Source organism: Paramormyrops kingsleyae, chromosome 8 (genome assembly GCF_048594095.1).
Source record: "Paramormyrops kingsleyae isolate MSU_618 chromosome 8, PKINGS_0.4, whole genome shotgun sequence".
Classification (NCBI taxonomy): domain Eukaryota; kingdom Metazoa; phylum Chordata; class Actinopteri; order Osteoglossiformes; family Mormyridae; genus Paramormyrops; species Paramormyrops kingsleyae.
The window spans coordinates 27,936,236-27,959,476 of NC_132804.1; the positions used below are offsets into that span (position 1 = coordinate 27,936,236).

Consider the following 23,241-nt stretch of genomic DNA (forward strand, 5'->3'; position numbering starts at 1 on the left):
GTGCAAACCATTAAAAAAGAATAATACTAGAGTTACTCTGGTAATGCTATTAAAACAGGACCTCTCTTCTGATCCACCAATAAATTGCATTATCTTGACAGATATGTTTGTCCAAAATGACATATAATTTGTAAAGCAGGATCAGCCAGTCCCTGGGGGAAATTGTGGCTTAAGGGCCTTGTTCAGGGGCCCAACGATGACATCACTGCTGACCAGGGGAATTGAACTGGTACCTTTCTGGTAGCCCTGAGCCATGCTTTCTAAACCACTTCTCTGTCATTGTAAAAACTAAGTTTTTAAAAAAAAATTTTTATAAAAACCAATTGCCTTATATTATTATCTTCTCAGCTTTTGCCAGTAGAAATTGGGTAGTTTGAGTCCTGACCAGGAACCTAAGGGAATTACCTCCCTTGGATGATGATGCCAAGGGAGAGTACTGGTGGTATTCTGGCTGCCTGCACAATGCCATTTGTCAGTACTGAGTAATACTCTGTTCTACACAGGGTATAGCTGAACGCCACCCAATGCATGTCTGCAGCGGATGGAGAACCTAGCGGTGCCACTCTAACCACAGCACTTCCTGTCTTTTGGGAGGAAGTTGTTGTATCACAGGCAAGCACTGACCTTGTCTGAGTTACTAAACCAAGGATTCTGCATTGTTTCATTGGTTAATTTGGTGAATAGATTTAAACCAGTAAAATGGTTTCTTAGTCACGTCTTCATCATTTTGATTACTTTATTGTATAACACATTGTAGCATGCTAATTGGAAATGATTTTTATGACATCACTGTCATGACACATGATACGTTAAGAAAAGGAACAGATCACCTTTTAGAGAGATGTTGCTTGTGTTTTATTGTGTCCCCTTCACATGAGCCTGGCCAGGGAATAGAGATCAGCCATTGTATGTGATTTTTAAAGATTCATTTATTGCTATACAAATATAATTCCAAGTGGTGCTGTTTTAACAACTAAGCTGCTACCAAGTTTAGCAGCCGACAAGGCCAATACCAGAAAATGCTTTGTGTTTGTGATGACAATGGAATAGGTTTTTCATTCAATTTGTATTGTCAGGAATATATTGTCAAATTCCAACTCCATCAATAGGGTATGATCAGAGATTGAAAATACTTTACATGTACTAATAACATGACAATACTGGTATAAGATGATGGATTACATCACATCCTTAACATTTCTTAAGAAAACATAACAAAACCAGTATCTATGGATTAAGTTAATAGAAATTAACAAGTACAATTTTCCAGAAGTGAATAGTATTATGGTAGTAACAGCTAGTTTGAGGGGGCACCATGGCAGTGCAGTGGTTACACTGCTTCCTTATACCTCTGGGACCTGGGTTCAAGTCTCTGCCTGGGTTCTATGTGTGAAGTTTGCATGTTCTCCCTGTGTCATTTTGGGGCTTCCTCTAGGTACCCCAGTTTCCCACCACAGTCAAAAAACATGCTGATGCTGTTTGCAGTTACCAAATTGCCCGTAGGTGTGAGTGAATGGTGTGTGAGTGTGCCCTGTGATGGGTTGATGCCCCATCCTGGGCTGTTCCCTGCCTTGCGCCCAAAACCTTTAGGATGGGTTCCAGACATTCTGCATAGAGGGTATAGTACAGATACGGGACCAGTCTGGAGAACTCCATCTATGCATACACGTCCACTAAAATATTATAAGACACCACCCAAATGGCCAGCTCAACCTCGATTTTATTTGTGTACATGCACCCAGTCCACGACAAGTGGTTACACAAAATGGACGGATGGATGGATAGCTAGTTTGAAATGTACACCCTACTGGAAACCCTTCATATGGTGGATTTTAAATAAAGCTTTTAATGAATATCATTAAACATAATGAGTGTTTCTGTATTAATATTAATATTTCTTACAGTTATAGCAATGTGGTATGGGGGCTGAGTTGGTATCACCTCCAAGTGAGACCCACTGGGGCACCAAACCACCTGCTATCACTACAGGAGAAGTTCTGTTCTGTAAGTTCCTTCCCCCTGTGTGTGTGCATATGTGTTCTCCCTCTTTCTGTGGATTTTCTCCAGGTACTCTGGTATCCAGGTTTGGTCTTTTAATGTTTCCGGATTGTTCCTGCCGAGTGCGAGCATATGCCCTGTGATGGACTGCCTTCCTGTCTATCATGCCCCCTGCCCCCCCCCCCCCGCCCTTGTACCCAAGATTAGCTCTAGGCTCACCACAACTCTGTATGTAGTGTTTCAGAAAAGTAGATCGATATACACTCACCTAAAGGATTATTAGGAACACCATACTAATACGGTGTTTGACCCCCTTTCGCCTTCAGAACTGCCTTAATTCTACGTGACATTGATTCAACAAGGTGCTGAAAGCATTCTTTAGAAATGTTGGCCCATATTGATAGGATAGCATCTTGCAGTTGATGGAGATTTGTGGGATGCACATCCAGGACACGAAGCTCCCGTTCCACCACATCCCAAAGATGCTCTATTGGGTTGAGATCTGGTGACTGTGGGGGCCATTTTAGTACAGTGAACTCATTGTCATGTTCAAGAAACCAATTTGAAATGATTCGAGCTTTGTGACATGGTGCATTATCCTGCTGGAAGTAGCCATCAGAGGATGGGTACATGGTGGTCATAAAGGGATGGACATGGTCAGAAACAATGTTCAGGTAGGCCGTGGCATTTAAACGATGCCCAATTGGCACTAAGGGGCCTAAAGTGTGCCAAGAAAACATCCCCCACACCATTACACCACCACCACCAGCCTGCACAGTGGTAACAAGGCATGATGGATCCATGTTCTCATTCTGTTTACGCCAAATTCTGACTCTACCATTTGAATGTCTCAACAGAAATCGAGACTCATCAGACCAGGCAACATTTTTCCAGTCTTCAACTGTCCAATTTTGGTGAGCTCGTGCAAATTGTAGCCTCTTTTTCCTATTTGTAGTGGAGATGAGTGGTACCCGGTGGGGTCTTCTGCTGTTGTAGCCCATCCGCCTCAAGGTTGTGTGTGTTGTGGCTTCACAAATGCTTTGCTGCATACCTCGGTTGTAACGAGTGGTTATTTCAGTCAAAGTTGCTCTTCTATCAGCTTGAATCAGTCGGCCCATTCTCCTCTGACCTCTAGCATCAACAAGGCATTTTCGCCCACAGGACTGCCGCATACTGGATGTTTTTCCCTTTGCACACCATTCTTTGTAAACCCTAGAAATGGTTGTGCGTGAAAATCCCAGTAATTAAGAAAATTGTGAAATACTCAGACCGGCCCGTCTGGCACCAACAACCATGCCACGCTCAAAATTGCTTAAATCACCTTTCTTTCCCATTCTGACATTCAGTTTGGAGTTCAGGAGATTGTCTTGACCAGGACCACACCCCTAAATGCATTGAAGCAACTGCCATGTGATTGGTTGATTAGATAATTGCATTAATGAGAAATTGAACAGGTGTACCTAATAATCCTTTAGGTGAGTGTATTAGTGCCCATGAAATCAATATTCAATATTCATTTTTAAGTTGCTGCCCATTTGCAGAATATAAAGACGCAGAAATCTACCTGACAATGGTTTATTGTACCAGTTACATCAATTGGGCAATGAAAAAACAGTTTCCTTCAATCTGCACGTTATGATAATGACCAATATACATTGCACAATACTAACCATCAGAGTATTGTATGCAGATGGTTTCCTAGTCACTGGCATGCTGTATGTTATAATGAAACAATAACTCCATGTTGTTACTGCAGTTACGGTATTCTCGAGTATGTTAGTCAAATGACACTGACCAGTATATGTGAAGAGATGCTCTCCTCTGCGTAATGCTGGCATTAAAAAAACGCTGATAACGGCTTAGCTAGTAAGAGAACACATAAGGATTGCTTAAAAACAAACAAAATAATAGTTCACAAAACCGTAATCCCGATATAGTATAATTTTTATAAATTATTTTAATACAAGTAAACACTTGCCATCTGCAGTACTATTACACCTGAAGATAATGCATGTCCCAATGGATGTTAAAAATAAAGACTCAAGTATCTACATCATATATTTCATGGTATTATATAAGGATCAAAATAATGCCTGTGACCAATTTCTGCCAGTTTTCCTTTAAATGTAAAAAAAAAAAAAAAACACACACAGTGCAAATATTGGAGAGACACATTTGAGTGTTGATGTTAATTTGAAATTCACTTGAAAATATCTCCTCCGCCTTCATTGCCCTGTCGGAATGCCTAATTATCTCCACGTTCGCAGTCAATTCGCGGTAATAATCAAATAGGTATCCAATGATGACTTGTCTCCAAATCCATTGGATGATGCTGAGCTGTTGGGTCCAAATGGAGTCTGCCCAGCTTGGACAACCACTGCTTGGCCGCAAATCGGCCGCAGCTCAACCACCGAAGTTGCAGAGTCAGCCCTGGGCAGCAATATTCCATTTTCTGCCTGTGGTGTCCACTTTGGGTGGCCAAGAAGGGCCAGCTCAGAGTTTTTTCTTTCTGAGATCTATGGATCAGCCCATCTGTTTGCCACAGTGGGGGTGGGGCCAAACCACCACTGCCTCCTAAAGGCTGTTCTTGTCCGGGCACTCGGCCTCGGGGCTGCGGGGGAAGTAGACGGTGGCCTTGTGCTCCTCGTAGCGGTCGATGTGCTTCAGATGCATCACCATGTGTACGGCGTAGGCCAGCACCAGCAGCAGGATGAACGAGGTGATCAGGCCCATCAGAATGGCCGGTGTGAAGAATGTGGCGCAGTCGCTAGCTGAGGCGAACCGGTTGGACTGCACGTTGAAGGCCTGGATCTGCAGAGACCCAAAGAGGTGAGTAGAAGGACATTGAACTGGGCTGGGCAATGGGAACATCTATCAAGCCAATGACGTCATGCCTATGGTTCATAATCCTAGACCTGGGCGACCATTTTATAAGCTCAAACCAGTCATCCTTTTTATTATGGTATTAGAAAATGACATACTACATTCTGCAAAATGTTATGTGTGCAACTGGTGGATGCTACACAATCCCACAAGGCCACTGCAGCTGCAACCAGAGATGAACGACATCACTTGCTCTGAAATTTTTGTCAGGGTGATGGATTAGGTTCCCTCTCTGTACAGATTTAAGTAGAAATCAGTACCCAATTAGATCAGTTAACTAGAATATGTATTTTTAATAGTTCTTAATAGTTTTTTAAACTTTTGCAGGATTCAAGCTACGTCATCCAGGTCAGGTAATATGCAAGATGCATGCATACCGCATCAACGATTGAGTAGTTGGCTTCTAATTAATTGCAGCGCATACTGTGTAAGTATGCGATTTCGGATGCACCCAAAGCGAGTTCTTTAAAGCGCTGAACTGTGAATTCCAGAAATTTACTAGAAAAAGGCAACATTGTGACAGTATCTGAAAAATCATTAATGAAAGAAATGAACATGGAAAACCTAGTTCTGTTTTTCAGAACAGTCAAAACTGAAACTGACAACAGCACAGACATGCAATTAAGTGCAAAAGCTACAAAGACAAGTCTGGAAAAACATCTTCAAAAGTACTGGTGTATCGCTAAGAACAAAGATTCAGAAAGAATTGTTCAGTTTATAGTATTTGCTGTCACTGTTTATGAAGTAAAAGAAGATGAATCGCATTGATGCTTTTGAATTGGTGTTGGTAGATACTTATCACAGATTGCAAGAAAAACAAATAAGTGGATTCTTTACCAAATCAAGCCAGAATGTAATGCAAAAGTGACCAGACTGAAGATGTTTTTTTGTTTTTGTTTTTTTTGGGGTGGGGGCAGGGATATTATGAGATGACCCAGGTCATTGGAAAAGACCACATCAGATGGTAGAAGAGGATAAGGATGACCAGAAATAAGGCCGATGGACTGATGGAGTCATCACAGTCAAGTGACAGAGGCTTTTCAGTGCTACCAAAATGATCCTTTCCATAGGACAAAATAGTAGTATAAACTAAATATAATAGTAACATAAACCATTTAGTTTCTTGGTTGTTCACAGGCAAAGCTGAGCCTAAATATGAAATCAGTAATACAATATAATAGCCAGGAATTTGTTTAATATTTATTTTGAGCAAATATAACCAATAAAGAATATTTAACATTTAAAAATATATTTAAAAAATGTTTTAGTACAAGTGCAAATTCAGTGAATCTCCTTCAGTATTTAATTAAAAAGTGCATCAGGGTTATGTAGCTGAAAGGTAATAAAGAGATCAGAGAAACTAAAATCAAAACCAACATATACACTGGGATCCAAGGCTCTGGAGAGCAGGAAGAAGGAGAACATAGTGGGTCTAAGAAGCAGCCTGGCTCTTTAACTAGAGCCAATTAAGGAACTGGCTTTACCACCAAAGAGGAACCTTTTAGCAAAGCACTTAGTCAGCATTGTTTCATTAAATATCTACAGTAACTGTACAAATGGGCTGAAGAGGAGAATTGCAGGCTTCGTAAATCACTATGGATGAGGAGCATCGCTTAGCAACCCTACAATGTTTCATGACGTTGTGTTGTTGCTACCCACCTGGAAGTCAGTGAAGGTGATGTGCCAGTTGGCAGCACTGTCGGCATGGGAGCTGGGCACCAGCAGGGTGTCGTACTTCTGCAGACTGCTGACGTGTTGACAGTGGTAGGAGTAGGTGGCCGGCGCATACACCTCAGTGGCGTTGAAGGTTGCCTCCTGGGTCCAGTTGTACTGGATGTGAACGCTGTCCAGGGTGAACCAGTTCTGGCCTGCTGACTCATAAAAAGTGTTGGACATCTGCAGCCTGTTGGGTGTGAGGAAACCAGATCGATCAGAGTCGTGACAAATGGCAGGTTGAAGGTCACATCTACTAACTTTGGCCAGTTTCTTGTGATGTAATCAGTGCCACTCAAAGTCCATGTGGCGCCTTAGGCAAGCTTCAACATCAGCGCCCCCTGTCCGGGGCAAAGTGAAATTGACTTCTAATCAGCACCCCTTCGAAAAATGGTGCCCTAGGTGGCTGCCTATATCGTCTAATTGGTTGACCAGCACTGAATGAAGTAACTGTTGTATGGTATAAGTCACAGACTGCATCTGCAAAGACCGGACAATGACATACCTGATTGCAAGCCCCCTTAGATCCTCCACATCCCCAAACTTTAATGAAAGCCTGCAAAGCGAAAGGTTTATTTCATGCATATTCTTTATCAGGCAACAACAAAACATCTTGAGTCAGCTTGAATTACAAATGATGCTAGAATTTAAGTCATAGGTAACATCTTCATTTTTCCCATTAGTGTATTCGATGCGCTGCACTGTGCCAGTAAGTTTTAATGAAGCTAGCACATTCAATGTCAATATTAGGCCTGCATAAATGGCACTATTCACCCCTTATGAAGAGATTCCATGATCTGCAACGATGACAATGTGCTAAGCAGCTGGGAGAGGCCCCTCGTGTTTTTGGGTTTGCAAAGCAGGCACAGGCTGACACAAATAGCCCAGATTTTGGCTCGTGTTCCGCAGAAAGTGTATTGAAGAAGCACGGACCCTTTTTTTAATTTATGCGGGAGCTCGGTCACATCCCAGTGCTCCTAAGAACAGTGATGATGTGTCAGGGTGCCTTTTGTTAGAAGAGTCCTCAGTTTGTGTTGTTTTTTGATGTAACTGGCTTGAGGCAAGGTAAGGCTTCTGTACGGAGGTGGCCATTCTGCGGTAGTCGGGGCATGATTAATATTTATCTGCGTGAGAAAGACGGATGGTGCAGGGAGAGGAACACGGTATGGAGGGGGGACTCACGTGGCTTTGTCCTTGCCACAGATGGAGCCGCGGGTGTCCACAGGCGCGCTGGGGCCAAAGAGCCTCTCGGTGAGGTCCACAAAGGTGTGATTCCTGTACCTGATGGCCAGCCTCTTGGCCCTGAAGAGGATGCAGGTCTTGCCGTTGTGCACCACGTTCAGCGGGGAGTATGGGAGCGGGCTGGCCGACTGCAGCAGCTTTCGCTTCGCCTTGTGGGGGGAGCCTCCCTGCCACCCGTGAGACTGAGGATACGGGGTGGGGGGGGGGGGGGGATGGTTTTACCGACTTTCTGGGTGCCGCTTTGCCCCACACTCTCCATTTCATCGCACTGGAGCATGGCATCATGAATAATTTTGTGCCCCCCAGGTGAGAGAATTACTTTCTTCACGATTCATTCCACCCGACTCGACACAGACACGTCTGTGAAGTTAAACTGGCTCAGTTGCTCCAGTTTCTGGTTTGTACGTGTATATTTAGAGGAGTGACTCTACTGTACCTGCAGTAATCTTCGCAGCGGGTTTTCAGCCTCAGGCAAAGAACTTGCTGCCTGTGTGACTCTGTGAGCCTGAATGGAAGCTCCATCTGCATTTATAAAATGGAAAGACATCTTTTGGAAAGTGTGGTGCGTTATGTAAGGCTGTCCCACACATGAGAGGGGCATTAGTCACAATCTTCCCTTACATAACATATAGACCATGAAGAAACTGGAACGTTCAGGTAGTGCAAGCGTGATATGAGGCTCCACATTAGCACTGCATTCAGCTGCATCCATCATGGCAATGAATTATCATTAATATAGGTGGTGGAGAATAATGTACATATTAATATAGACGTTGCAAATATACAAGCATGCAGGTGATGTCATTAATGCTTAATGAAGGTTTAGGGTAATTACTTACCATTCCTAAGTCTAATGGCCTGGTATGAGGCGTTGTCCCAACTATAAATACAAATAAAGAACACATAATTATAGATCATTCGCAGAGAGCTTTCTGGAGCCTGACAGGGAGACATTTGAGGCTGTAACAGTGCATATGCACCGTTCCACTTGCACTTTCTATTTTTATCGGATAAGTAGTGATTGGAGCTCCGTTTCTTCGTTCGTTAGCTAACGGGTTCATTCTGGAGCAGTCACGTTCCCCCATCGCCGATTTCGTGAACGCTTTTGCACAGAATTAAAACAAAACACCTGTATTTGTTTTTATTTATACCAATGGGGCAATTAGGTCACTGTTATTGGCAGGGAAGCAAACTGTTTTGGGGAGGGAAGGCGAGGTTCTGGAAGCGTCGGCCTAACTGCTGTTATTCTGATGTGTGCTCTTGATGTTGATTGCCATGTGTTACTTAGGGGATTACTCTAAGACGCCACGTCCAATCATCTAATCGCCGCCATAATGCCAGACGAAACAAGCTGCACAGAGGAGAGTCTAAAACCTGATTAAGAGCCTGCTGGATCTGGCAGCTCCTCCCCCAGTGTCAGACTGGGCCACGGGACCACCTGCGATGGCCAGGAGGCTAAGGGGCAGAAGCCTGCAGAGGTGTCACCAGGCTGTCACACGGTGACAGATCCTGGGGGTGTGGCTTCTCTGAGCCTCTGATTCGATATGCGAGCAGTCTTGCTAGCGAGGGACGAGCGTCAAGTAGATGGTTTGGATGATACCGCAAGAAACTTTTTTACAGCAAGATGACAATGTGTCATTGTGTGGCAAACAGGACTCGGGATTCCGGAACCACGTGCATTTTGTCATGTATTAGATGGCCACTGGCACAGATCTGTTAATATATACGGCTAAAAAAAACAGATATCAATGTTTAATATACATTCACATATAAATCCACCCATCCAACTGTTTTTCCAGGTCACGGTTGCAGAGGAAACTGCAGCCCTGGAGAGCAGAGGTACAACCTGAATGCGATGCCAGTTTATCATTACACAATCAAACACAAAAACACATAAGGAAACTTTAATCCAAATACAAACTGCAAAACAAAAAATCATCAAAATACTACTGCCAGCCATGCATATTCCAGCTGCTTATCCGGCATGGGGCCATGAGGCTGTCGGGCAAATGGCTTTGAAAAACTGTCCATCCCATGATGAAAAGCTCAATCACGTCTTTATCTCCCTCCACTGCAACAGTCACATTGACCTATATTCCCATATTTCTCCCGCAAGATGACGTTTACGTGCATGAAGTCATATTTGCCTTTTTCATGGAACGACCGTTATGTGTCACACGGCTATCGAGTATAACGATGGCAAACATCAGATGCTTTGTTTTTAAATGATTCTGATAACTACTACTGCAGAAACTACGTCGCAGAGCTGTGTATAAACAGTCCTCGGATATAAAAATATATCTGGTAATAATATACGTATTTTTAAGTCATCACTGTCACATTTGTTATGTAATAAAAAGCGGTTTATCTGAGCATAAACATAACAGGTGTAATTAGCAAGCTTAAAAAGGCCCTTGAAAGAGACAGGTCCGATCGCCAAGTTCTGGAAAACAGAAAAGCCCTTCAGCGGCTCCAACAGCCGCTTATGGCAGACCAGCGCGAGGCTGTGCTTGCGTCACTGGCGCTACCTGTGTTCAGGGCAGTGCAGTTATATAAACAAAGCAGCGGGCCGGCCCTGCTGCCTGACTCACTCAGCGCGCGATCGCCGACAGAGGGGCAGATCAGGGAACGCATCTTTGGAGTCGTACCCCCTGCCTGGTGCCCCGGCATGCCACCAAATCAAATCTGATAATAGGAGATTAAGGGCCGCACTGCCCCACATGCCACCACGCCATCCCATCTGCGTGGTGCCCACGCCGGCGGCCTAAGCAGCCCGGCGCCCTTGAAGCAATATGTCACCGACGCCAATCTGGGAGGCGTTCCTGCAGGCACGGGGTGGGGGCACACGGCTGACAGAGGGTCACAGAGCTCCCCAGCGTCCCTTCGTCCAGTAAGGGGACATGTGTCTCAGCTGCAGGGCCTCTGACGAAGATCATTAGGCTCACGGGGCACCGACTTTAAAAGAGATTTTAAATTATAAAGTGGTGAGAGACAGGCAGAGGATCTTTCTGGAGAGTTCCATGGGACATCCCCCTCCCCAGGAGAAAGCCTGCACAAAGATCTCATCTTTAATAGAATAGCAGTCATTTATTCATCCCCTGTGGAGAAATGTAGTAGTTCTCTCTACCCCATCTTGCTCTTCATGAGAGCCATAAATACAACTGAGAGCAAGTCTTGGGGTCGGAGAGCAGGGTAGCGAGCATTCAGCACTGCAGGAGCAGCTGGGGTTAAAGGCCTTGATTAAGGGCCGAAATGTGATATTATAGGCCATGGAATTCAAACCCATGACTTTCCAGACACAGCTGCACATCCCTAACCACTGAGCTACAGTAGAATCCTTCTAGAACACTTCCTACGGTGCTGAAATTAACAACTGTAATCTTCTTAGTTAGTGTCATTATGCAACGTAATATAATAATGAACAGAGGTACACTTTCTAAGATCACAGGATCTGAACTCGCAACGTTCCGGACATGGGCAGAAACTCCTAACCTGCTGAGCCACACACTGCCACAATGCAGAACTTCAGGGCCCAGTCCAAAACTTAGGAACACATTTCAAACAATATTTAACTAAATAATTAAATCTTTTAATTCACTGGATGTATGATTGAAATCCTGTATTTTAAACCCTTCATTACATTCATCTTCCAGCCACTAACCCTAGACAGGTTTGCAGGATAATTTAATGCAATCATAATAAAAACAAGAAAGGCATCTAACTCCCAATTTCACTGCATCACATTCCCGTACTTGTTTAGATGTAAGACACATCTTCCCAAGATACAATAAAACTACAAATTTTCAGGAAAACCAAACCTGAGACTCGCATCCCATCAAATCACTGCTTTTGCTAGAAAGACTGATGTTTATGAATCAACAGTGCAAGGATGAAGACACACATGGATGAATTACTTAATTCGGCAGACTGCACAGTGAATTTCATCAGTCCCGATACAGATGGCTTATTTTTTTTTAGCAGTTTCAAACAAACAATTCTGGTTTTCCAGAATGCCTTGCTGTATTCTAATGAAGCATAATTAAATGACTAACGTGTATCTTAGTCAAACCACTGAGGGAAAGCTCATTCTTTTGCTATCAGACTAATTAATTAGTAAATTGTACCTAGTGTGTTGTACCTGTGTAGTCATTCTAATTATTTTACATATTATATATTATGTTGAAATATGTGGCAAGATGGCAATATTGAAGGCAGCTCAGACACGGGTCTTTGTCTTTGTTTCTGAGATGTCGGCTGCTAGAACATCTGGGGCAAATTGAGGTTAAGGTCAAACTGCTGATCGTCGTTTGAAAGGTTTGCAAAAATTGTGATGAAATTTTTATTTTATGGTCGAGTTAGTAGTCCAGATAATTATATCTTTCAAAACGTCTAAATGCTACATACATAGTTAGTCTAAGAAAGGCATGAATTCCCTCACTGTCCAACACAGAGGAACAATACACAAGAACAATATTAACTGCCATAGAAATAAAATACCCTTTATTTAGTCTTGATGTTTCACAAAACTCCATGCATATGTGCCCAAGGAACAGAACAAGAGTATGGAGGAAATAAGGGTAGAAATTAGCCACGTTAATATTTTCTTGCCAACAATTATTTAAAAACAAGCCGATGCTTTCTATGTAGCTTTTAAACAGATTATAAAATTTAAATGGAAACTGATTTATAGACGTATAAAGATTTAAAGGATTTTACAGAAAGTATTCTGCCGAACTAATTCGTTTTCATTCATGAAGAAAAATTATTTGTAATTTGAAGTGTGCCAGTTTACTTCATTACCATGTTATTAAATAGTTCATACCATTTTCACCTGTAGTAAAAGTATCCTGATACACATCAAGTTGTTTTATTTATAATGTTGTACTACATTTCTAGGAATATATTCAGATATATTAAATTGATAATGCATGGGAATGAAGTTTGCATTCCAAATTATATCCAGTGTTGTTTTGCATCTTTTAAAAAATACTTCTCTTTCAAAAAATAAGCATTTAAAAATAGTTCAATGGTTTCATAATAAGATTAACTGTACAATTTTCGAATAATATATTTTAAAAATCTCATGTATAATATAAAAACTTTTGCATGATACATTATTTTACCAGCATGTGACGTATAAGAACAAACGATATGCTTCTCTGCTATCACGTATGCTGAATCTAAAACAGAGCCTGTGATATTATTTCTCAGTTAAATTGGTACCTAACATGGCTGAGACTTGCATTTAAAGAGTAAGTGTTCCTATAGCTCATTTTATACAGCATGAGTGCAAGGTACTCAAAAAGAACGCAGTTCATCACAACGCCGCCCCACCGCCTTATAGCACGCATATGGATCAGTAAGCTGATTCCCACTCAGCTACACTAATGGATTTTCTCCTGGGTTTCATTGACAGCCTTGCCTAAATTTTCCAGAGTTACAGGAGAATCCAGACAGAGAAATAAATGAGAGTGAAATGATCATAGATGGCTTCACACGCGCAGGCTGGCTGGCAATCCATAAGAGTTGCTCCCTCAGCCCCAGACGTGCATTTTTCCACAGCACTTTGTTCTTTTGTTTGTTTCCTGAGGTCCTCCACACGCTCAGAACGAAGCACACGCCACCCTGCCCGTCCAGCATCCCTCCGTGAATCCCACACCAGCACCTCAAATCATCCTACTCACCTATTTTCCACAGCTGCAGGCACTTGGTCAAAGGACAATGCGAGCTCAAGGGGAAGAAGGTATATCATATAAAACAGAAATATCTTGTGTTTTGCCATGGAGACGACCAGAGGAGCCTGCCCCAGCAGAAGGCTGCTTCATAATCTGCTTTGATAACATAGCCGAAACCTGAGATCACTGACTGGCAGTGACAACGACCAATGGACAAGCAAAAGGAAGATAATCGTGTGTCATGGTCACACCCCTCTCTCTCTCCCCCCTCTTTCTCCCTCCCTCTCTCTCTCTCTGCCACACATTCACCCCCACACACAAGCCAAGATACTGGCACATCAGAAATAAAACCAGGAGTCTGAAAATCCCTGTTTTAAACAGCACATACCTCTAAAGGCAAAGCCAACCATCAGTCATGCCAAATTCCTTTATACTGTAGGTCCCTGCCATTTGAGATAGGGAAACTGTGTGATCCAGTGTTACAGTGCACTTCCACAATAACTGGAATTATACTAGAGATATATATTTTTTATCTGCAGAAAAGCCCTGCAGTTTGCCAGAACGTCTCATGAACCATATTATACACGAATTACGACTCATGAAAGACGTAGAAACAGAGTGACGTACTTTGCCTTCTGCAGGCTATTTTTCCAATCAACACAGATATTTTTACCAGGAGGTTGAAAGATATCACCTCCCACACAGTCTGCAATTAGTAAATCTAAATAACAATAATAATAATAATAATTCATATTTTTAAAGTTGCATGTTTTACACCCATACATTTAAAAAGGTTTAATTCTATCAATTCACATTAATAAAGGAGTACTGTGTAAAGACCCCAAGTAAGATGTAATATGGAAAACAGAAGTAATTAAGACCGTTTGTTACCTTTTAAACCATTGAATACCGTTCACTAACAGACGTTAGACCGACAGTTAATCGTTAGATGCAAGACAATTTAATATCGATCAAACCAAATAATTAAACTTTAAAGGGAGTGCAACAATTAAATTTGAATATTTATGGAGAATTACGTCCTATCGACGTATTTGGTCTCATCCTCTGGCATTTTCACAGTTCACAAACACAGTCAACGAAGACAAAGGAGTAATCTCGGCTAGATAAGGGGCGTCTGTAATGTCTGCATTAGCGACACCGAAACACCGCGGGCAGCACGTTTAGCAGATGCGCTGGCGGATACGGTCGATGCTTTAAATTCTCAATGACTTATAAAAAAATCAAAGTAATTTGAATACACCATTCACAAACTGTGTTATTATAGCGTTTAAAGAGATCTTCAAGTATTACCTTATTATTAAAAAGCACACATACTAACGACCGTTAATCTTTTAACGTAAATTAATTATCTACACCGAGGATAGCAATTTAAATCGTACGGTTTCTTTTCCATTGTGATCGAGACAGGTTTGGTATTATATCCTTGAGACACTAAAGAGAGGGGGAAAAAATAGAAAACAATCATCATTGAAAACCATTTTTAATTTCAGATTTCCAGGAATTTATTTTGAACATGGTGCCTATATAGTGTATGATGAATAAACGGACCAAAACATTTAAATAAGTTTTTAACCGTGCTTGACAAACCCCATATTTTCCAATGAATTACAGGCACAGGCGGTTATGAATAATGGTAAAAAAAAAAAAAACCTCTTTATTTAATAGCTCAATATCAGGCATATATTTTAGTGCAACCTTGTGAAATTAAATACTTGATATTCTTATTTTCATATAAAGCTATTTTTGTTAAAACTAATAAAATAATCATAAACCCCCGACACTGAGATCAAATTTATAGTCATGTGCGTAATTACAAATTAAGAAACGTAAACATTTATAGTGGATATAACTTTTCATTTCTTGCAATATATCCAGCTTTACGACATCCAAATAGACGCTTTGCTTGATTTTATTTGAGAGAATTATTATACAGATTATCAGAAGTATGTTACATTGTTATAGTCACATGTTACAGAGATTTACGTGTAAGTGGACTGACTTCCATGTTTCACTTTCTTCAGGCATCATACAGAACACCCTTTTCTTCTGGGCACAACCAATCTATTGCACGATAGACATAAAAAATATAAAGATATTTCACTAATTCAAGAATAGACATGGTATGAAAAACTGTTTTGATTTTTTTGAATATATATATATTTACAGTATAAAGAAAATTTTAAACAGATAAACAGGCAGCCACTTATTCGTCCTTGGGTCCTGAGAGAACACATCGCCGCAGCGATTGCTGGGATCGTTCTTTCCTGCTTGGTCTCTGAGGCAAAAGAGATGGGTATGCTCCTTATTCATATAAATTTATTTGTTAAAATCGTTATCTTTCTCGACGGCTGCGCTTTGAAATGAAATTTAAACATCGATATATTTGTTTTTAGTGTTGCATGGCGAAATAATATTTTGGCATGGGTTCGAAATTAGATACTTTGAAAGCGTGGCGAGCGACCATGCCGTCGCGTACACTGCGGCCTTTCATTTCTAGCCTTGCCGGGCTGACATCGTCTCAGTGTCTACTGTATGTCATAGTGTTTTAGCCAGTACTGGACGAATTTGCCGAAATAAAATGCACTTCACGTAATGCAATAAAATTACGTTTAGTAAAGACCTTAGTAAAGTGCTATGATAGTTCATATTAATGTCTCACGTAGTTTATCCATCTTATTCTGGTGATGGCTTACGCCGTCCGAAATCATATGGTTTGTTTGTAAATGTAGAAATGTAGTGTGCCATTTTTAATGCATGTTCTTATTCAAGAAATACGTTAAAATATATATAGTAAGAAATCTAGTAGTTTTTACTGCGCTCTTTAGCTCAAAATAATTACAGACCACTTAACCAGTAGCTGCCCGGTAGGCCTTTTTCGATAGTTGGACATAGCAGAATGTAAGGAAATAACTTTAACCCGTTTATAGACAATACGTTTTTTTTTTGCTTGGTTTATTTCGTGAATTACTCCACCAATAGCGTCGCTAATATGCACCTTGATTCTAGTATATGTGAGCGCGGTTTTATTTATTGCCAACCATTGATGCTGCTGCTTACCGTGGCGGTATAAGCTATTCTCCAACTAAATTGGTACCTACTCCTTCAGTATAGATTATAGCCTTTAAATCAGTTTTTCCTCTGTATCTGAGTTGCATTCAATTGAGACACAAATAGCTGAATACACAGTGGCTAGAAATGGTTTTATAGCTGTGAGACTTGCCCCTGTTTACTGACTGTGGTCTTTCGACAGGCAAGTGTCGCGGTCTGCGTACAGCCAGAAAACTGCGTAACCACCGCCGTGAGCAGAAATGGCACGACAAGCAGTACAAGAAGGCTCATCTGGGCACTGCCCTCAAGGCTAATCCCTTCGGAGGAGCTTCTCACGCCAAGGGAATTGTCCTTGAGAAAGTGTAAGTAAACTCAGCCTTTTGCCTTTACCTCTAAGTACTATTCCTTGTAAGTGATCCACTTAGCCACTACAGTTAGTGGTTTATTTTGATGTGAATTTTGATTGAAATTGTCAACCATACTTAAATCCAGAAGTGGGTACAAAAAGCTATTTAATAATTTCATATGTTTTTAAATTTTGTATTTATGTTAATTCAAAGCTGCCCTGCATCTCTTGATACTTTAAATGTAGATAGATTTCCCACAGATGTTTAATGTTCTTTTTTTTTGTAGAGGTGTTGAAGCTAAACAGCCAAATTCTGCTATCAGAAAATGTGTAAGAGTCCAGCTCATCAAGAACGGCAAGAAGATCACTGCCTTTGTTCCCAACGACGGCTGTCTGAATTTCATCGAGGTCAGTGCTGGGCTGCTTGCATGGCTGTATTTTTCCACCATTTGCTTTGATTTGTGTCAATCTTAATTTCAGCGCATATTCTGGTTAGGATGTGGAAATTCATTAATTGGATTAAAGTTAGTGGTTAGCCTGGAGGTTTGAAGGATGTTTACAATCCACAGGCAGATTGCAATTAACCTAACCCATTAGCCTTTTCCCATGCTGTTGCTCACCAAACGCATGCCTGTCTCACTCTCCAGGAGAACGACGAGGTTCTGGTGGCAGGTTTCGGTCGTAAGGGCCATGCCGTGGGTGACATTCCCGGTGTGCGCTTCAAGGTGGTCAAGGTGGCCAACGTGTCCCTCCTGGCCCTCTACAAAGGCAAGAAGGAGAGACCCAGATCATAAAATGGACAGACCTGGAAATCAATAAAACGCTTTACAACTAGGTTCATTGGATTTTCTTTTTTGTGTGTGTGTCTGATCTGGGCTGAAGCATAGCATGAGTTGTTTTGGATTTAGTTACCAATTCTGGTGGTGTTCATTTGAGTGGATACGTTTTTTTTTGTTTTGGCTCTCATTGTAGCATGCTTGTGTAGTGTTAGATGTAGTTTTCTCAAGTTTTTTAGCAGTTTGATTGCTTGATGGTTTTCTTGTGGTTTTGTAGTTTACCTCTGGATATTCTATCATATTTAAGATTAGCCTTCAGTGTTCGTTTAGAACTGCTAGACCACTGTAGATTGGCAGCACGTGTGAAAGCTACTTCATCTGAATGAAGTAACCCATCACAAGGCACCCCTGGAAGCAGGGTCTTTTAGAGATGCCATTTTACTTCTGACATGTGTCTTGGGACTGTGGGAAGAGCCCAAAGGGAGGAAGAATGGATCTTTCCAAGCATATGGCCATGGAGGTTCTGATACAGATAAAGTGCTTCATTTATGTGGGTGCAGTGTGCCAGTTAAAGACAAGTAATGAGCAAGAACTTCACTGCAGATGTTCACTGTAAACCAGAAACAATGCTGTCACTAGTCACAGTAGGTTGTGTAGCAAAAGTTTGTCTAACATTTGTTTTATCTATTCGGAGAGCTGTAAATTTTACTGATATATAAGTAGGGAGGCCATCTTGAGGGTACACTACTATGGCCTGTTCCATACTGTCAGTGCTCAGACTGGATGCTTAAACACAATCCTGTCTGCATCCCTATAAACCAGGGCTGTCAAACTAATTTTAGGTGAATGGGCCTCACTGAAACCTGTCCAAACTGGTGTGGGCCAGAAAATATTTGCTAGTTTAGTAGAACATTATTAACACCCTTAGTATTTGTTTTGATTTGTTAAACTGCCTTTTCATTTTTTTGTTTCAGTATTAATGGTTTCTTTTCTCCCAGTAGAGCTATGTTAAATGAACAATTGCATTGATTATAAATCATTTACAATCAAATGAGTAGACCGGAATGCTTTATGAAACTTAAGAACTATATATAAATAATCATTACTGTTTGATAAATAATGAATTACAAATTTTATGAAATACTCGACCAAAAAATTAGACGTTATACTGAGTGATGCAAGATTAATAGTGTGCTTAAAAAGAAAAGATAGTTCCAGTGAACAGAATTCATAGGGCGCCAAGTGTTCGATTTTGTGCTTGAAATACATTGTGCCACAATAGGCATTTAATAATGAAATAAAGTAACACCTTTATTTCCTTTAACACATATTTTGTCCACGAAACCATTGACTTCACTTTCCTTTGTTCACAAAAATCAAAAGGAACGTGTCACTTTGTGCACAGAATTGATATCGGCACCTTACATTTTGTGGACAGAAGAAAGTCATTTCATGAAGTCTGCTGCCTCAGCTTTTATGATGCCGATTTGGATATACTCCAGAATGTTATGAAGAGTGATCAGATTAATTGCAAAGTCCCTCTTTGCCAGGGGTTTCAAACTCCAGTCCTGGTGGTCCGGAGCCCTGCACAGTTTTTGGTTTTACTTTCATTTAATACACCTGATTCAACTCCTTGTGCTCTTGAGCTGAATTATTTGTGGTGGAACAGGGAAAGAGCTAAGGTACACAGCGTTCTGGCCCCCAGGACTGGAGTTTGACACCCCTACTCTTTGCCATGAACGTAATCCCAAAAAAACCCATTTGCACTGCATTTCTGCCCTGCCACAAAAGGACCTGCTGACATAATTTCAGTGATTCTCTCGTTAACCGAGGTAAGAGTGTTGATGAGGACAAGATTGTCTGGAGATGAAAAGGTGAACGCTACCATCAGTCCTGTGTCATGCCAACACTAAAGCATCCTGAGACCATTCATGTGTGGGGTTGCTTCTCAGCCAAGGGAGTGGGCTCACTCATACACAGCCATGAATACAGAATGATACCAAAACATCCTCCGAGAGCAACTTCTCCCAACCTTCTAAGAACAGTTTGATGACAAACAACGCCTTTTCCAGCATGATGGAGCACCGTGCCATAAGGCAAAAGTGATAACAAAGTGGCTCGGGGAACAAAACATCGACATTTTGGGTCTATGGCAAGGAAACTCCCCAGACCTTAATCCCATCGAGAACTTGTGGTAAATCCCCAAGAGGTAGATGGACAAACAAAAACCTACAAATTCTGGCAAACTCCAAACATTGATTATGTAAGAATGAGCTGCCATCAGTCAGGATTTGGCCCAGAAGTTGATTGACAGCATGCCAGGGCGAATTGCAGAGGTCCTGAAAAAGAAGGGCCAACACTGCAAATACTGACTCTTTGCATAAACTTAATGTAAGTGTCAATAAAAGCCTTTGACACTTGTAAATATACTTCAGTATACCATAGAAACATCTCACAAAAAGATCTACAAACACTGAAACAGCAAACTTTGTAAAAACCAATACTTGAATCATTCTCAAAACATGCAATTTTTACTAGTAAGAACATGAATTTAAGATATCTACAATGCAATTCTTACTAGTAAAAATAATTTTACTAGTAGAAATTCATATTATAGAGCTATATAATTCAGTTTTTACTAGTCATATATTCCCATTGATTTTCATTGTATTTTTGCCTCACACATCCTAAATTAAATTTTCACTAGTAAAAAGTCATATTGTAGAGCTCTGTTATTGAATTCTTACTGATAAGAACTTCTATTGCAGATATCTAATTACATTTTGACGAGTAAAAATTTAATAAATAATTGAGTTTTTACTAGTAAAAATTTAATTGCAGATCTCCACGGTGTCTGAAATGCACATTTTGCATATGTGTAATTTTTTTTACTAGTAAAAACTCAATTATGGATATGCATTGCGGGCCTGGGATTCTTACTTGTCTAGATGTAATTACAGATACCTACAGTGGGAGTTCTTACTAGTAAGTATTGAATTGTGGATATCTTGAATTCAAATTTAAAATTTGCAAGTACTAGTAAGAATGTTGTTTTTGCTAGTAAGAGTTAAGTTACTACTGTCCCCTTCTACGCTAAATATTGATTTTTTGCTTTAATGAGTAAATATATGTATCTAATTATAATAATTATAATATATTATTATCCGTGCCTTTCGTGACTAGGCAAAGGATCAAATGTATTTCATTCGCAAAATGACTTTTTGTACACAAAATTAATTTATGTAGTCGACAAAATGTATTTCGTCTACAAAATTACTTTCTTTCATTCACGAAATACATCTCACCCGCAAAATGAAATTATTTAGTTGACAAAATGCATGTATATTCAGCTCGAAAGCGATAACCTATAATCGCATATTGGATGGGTAGAGGAGCTAAATATAGAAATTAAACATAATCACCATTTGAGCAAAATATGTGGATTTGTCAAGGTAATAAAATCATTCCGGTTAAGAAAACATCACTATCTGTCATGACGGTGGCGTGAAGCATGACCCAGAATGCAGACTGATGCGGAGAAACCCCATAATTGGGGCGTTTATTGAGTAGTTCAGATACGAGCAAAACCGGGGACAGCAACACAATGACAGAAATAAGGACTACATAGCTATCAGGAAGTTAAATACTATCACTAATAAGGCTAACAAGACACAGCTGGGAGCAATAAACATGGGGCTTGGAAAGAGAGGTAAGGTTCACAAGCATCGGGCAGGGACTGTTTGAGGCCTCGGGGACCTCGGGCAGCGAGCAAGGTGAAAGCACGGCCATGGGTGTCCCTGGGCTACATGCTAGCGGAGCCGTGACTTTGTTTCTAGTCTGACATAAGTGGAGCCACGGCTTCGTCCGGGTTTGACACTAATGGAGCTGTGGCTTCGGCTGAGCCCGATGCTAGCGGTGAATTGGCGGCCTCACCATGGCTAGATTCTCCCGGGGCAGCAGGCGGCGGAGGTCTCACCTTCACCAACGACGGAGCACGGGAGTGGATCAGTCTTTATGGAGCTGAATGCCGAGCACAAGCAAAGCAGCAGAGAGCTCGTTTGGACTGTGGAATGGTGGAATGGTTTACCAGCATGTGTGTTAATTACGGAGGGGATGGGGGGGTTGTAGCCCCCCCAAATAAATCAAAACCAGCCAATACAATCCCCCCAATAATAATTTTTCTCCCGTAATGGGTGGAGACCTCAACCCCCCCCCAATGTTCCAGTCAAAGTTACGCCCATGTTTACCAGCCTATGTTTGGGATGCCGATTCAGTCTCAGTCTTTAAATCTCAACTGAAGATCTATTACAGGTCAACACGGATAATGGACTCATTGATGGACTTTGTCTTGAGCCTTAATCACAGCGTATACCTCCCTTTTAGCAAGCATGTCCACTCTTTTCCGTTTTCAGTAATGTTAGTCTGCCCGGGGGGAGGGGGGGGGGCAGCCAGTTGACCTTGGATCCCCAGAGGTTTTTAATCTCCATACTTGGGAGTTTTTGGTTCCTCTCCTCCGTCGTCATCAGGCTATCTTCATTTAATTTCTTCCCTTCTTTTTTCCCGTTCTGTATTACTCTCTCTAATGATGTTCGATGTATCACAACACATCCATGTAAAGCACCTTAGGATGACTCTGTTGTGAAAGGCGCTATATGAAAAATAAATTGAATAGAATTGAATTAATAAAAAATGTCGGTTGTAGTTTCAAACTAAATGTAAATGATTTCTTAATGATAATAAAAACACACTTCTGCAAAACATTTATAATCGTATTTTACTGATGTGAACTCTTGCTGCTGCAATAACGGTGAACTTGAAACTTATGGGGTACCCTGAAACTGCATCATCACGATTGCGTCATCAACCAAACAGCTGAGTAATAGTCACAGGGGGAAGGAATGTGGACAGTGTAAGAGATTTTGCATGACACACACCATATAGGAGTGGAGTTTTTTTGGGAGATTTTCAAAATCTCTTGCGGTCCAAAACAGAACTTTAATTGGGCTGCTTCCGGCCTGTGGAGTCATATGTTTGACACCCCTGCTTTAAACCAAGGGCACCATCCAGAGCTCCTTTCTCTTTGAATACCAGCTTCAATAAGTGGGCAATCAAAATGGTAACATTAGGTCATCAGCCCTTGCAGCTCCTGGGATGCTGACAGATCCTGCTCTCTAAACCCGAACTTTCCTCAGCTGTAAGCTGTTAAATAAATGTCAGGTAAGCTTGCAAGTAAGTCTGACCCACATCTATCTCACTCCATTCAGAGTCTCATTATGCATGACTGCATCCATTATGCATAAAATAACTCATGCAGCAAGTTGCTAATGTCATCATCCATATTCATTTATGTTCAGTCACCATTTAGGAATGGAGAGTTACAGTGATCCAGGGCTTAGAGCTACAAGTCACACGATGCCCTGATTGTGATGCCAGTGCACTGCATACTGCATACAGGCGGTCACTCCGGCGGTGGTGCCTCTAGGGTAAATTCACAGCAGGTCGTTTCAGCCTTGCAGGATGTCTTTGGAGTGTAACAGAG

The 23,241-nt window shown here is 41.2% G+C and overlaps 2 protein-coding genes across 2 annotated transcripts; one reads left to right on the plus strand and one right to left on the minus strand.

Annotated features, from left to right (window-relative positions):
* Positions 1 to 3,559: 3,559 nt before the first annotated feature.
* On the minus strand, positions 3,560 to 13,719 carry atp6ap1la (ATPase H+ transporting accessory protein 1 like a). The gene is made up of 7 exons (XM_023799770.2): positions 13,521 to 13,719; positions 8,676 to 8,716; positions 8,273 to 8,358; positions 7,777 to 8,018; positions 7,100 to 7,150; positions 6,541 to 6,784; positions 3,560 to 4,809 (listed from the first exon to the last, which is right to left on the minus strand). Exons 1-7 carry the CDS (start codon positions 13,616 to 13,618, stop codon positions 4,573 to 4,575), a joined length of 999 nt encoding a protein of 332 aa, XP_023655538.1. The 5' UTR covers positions 13,619 to 13,719; the 3' UTR covers positions 3,560 to 4,572.
* Positions 13,720 to 15,680: 1,961 nt separating this feature from the next.
* Positions 15,681 to 17,760, plus strand: rps23 (ribosomal protein S23). Its single transcript, XM_023799771.2, has 4 exons — positions 15,681 to 15,825; positions 16,783 to 16,942; positions 17,214 to 17,334; positions 17,574 to 17,760. Exons 1-4 carry the CDS (start codon positions 15,822 to 15,824, stop codon positions 17,718 to 17,720), a joined length of 432 nt encoding a protein of 143 aa, XP_023655539.1. The 5' UTR covers positions 15,681 to 15,821; the 3' UTR covers positions 17,721 to 17,760.
* The last annotated feature ends 5,481 nt before the right edge of the window (positions 17,761 to 23,241 follow it).

Bases quoted from the DNA above. Each gene is read 5' to 3' on its own strand.
- atp6ap1la (XM_023799770.2), bottom strand. From the start codon at position 13,618: ATGGCAAAACACAAGATATTTCTGTTTTATATGATATACCTTCTTCCC. The intron at 8,359-8,675 runs GTAAGTAATTAC...TTATAAATGCAG, and splicing joins GGCCATTAGACTTAGGAATG to ATGGAGCTTCCATTCAGGCT. The intron at 7,151-7,776 runs GTGAGTCCCCCC...TTCGCTTTGCAG, and splicing joins TGTGGCAAGGACAAAGCCAC to GCTTTCATTAAAGTTTGGGG.
- rps23 (XM_023799771.2), top strand. The intron at 16,943-17,213 runs GTAAGTAAACTC...TTTTTTTTGTAG, and splicing joins GGAATTGTCCTTGAGAAAGT to AGGTGTTGAAGCTAAACAGC. The intron at 17,335-17,573 runs GTCAGTGCTGGG...CTCACTCTCCAG, and splicing joins GCTGTCTGAATTTCATCGAG to GAGAACGACGAGGTTCTGGT.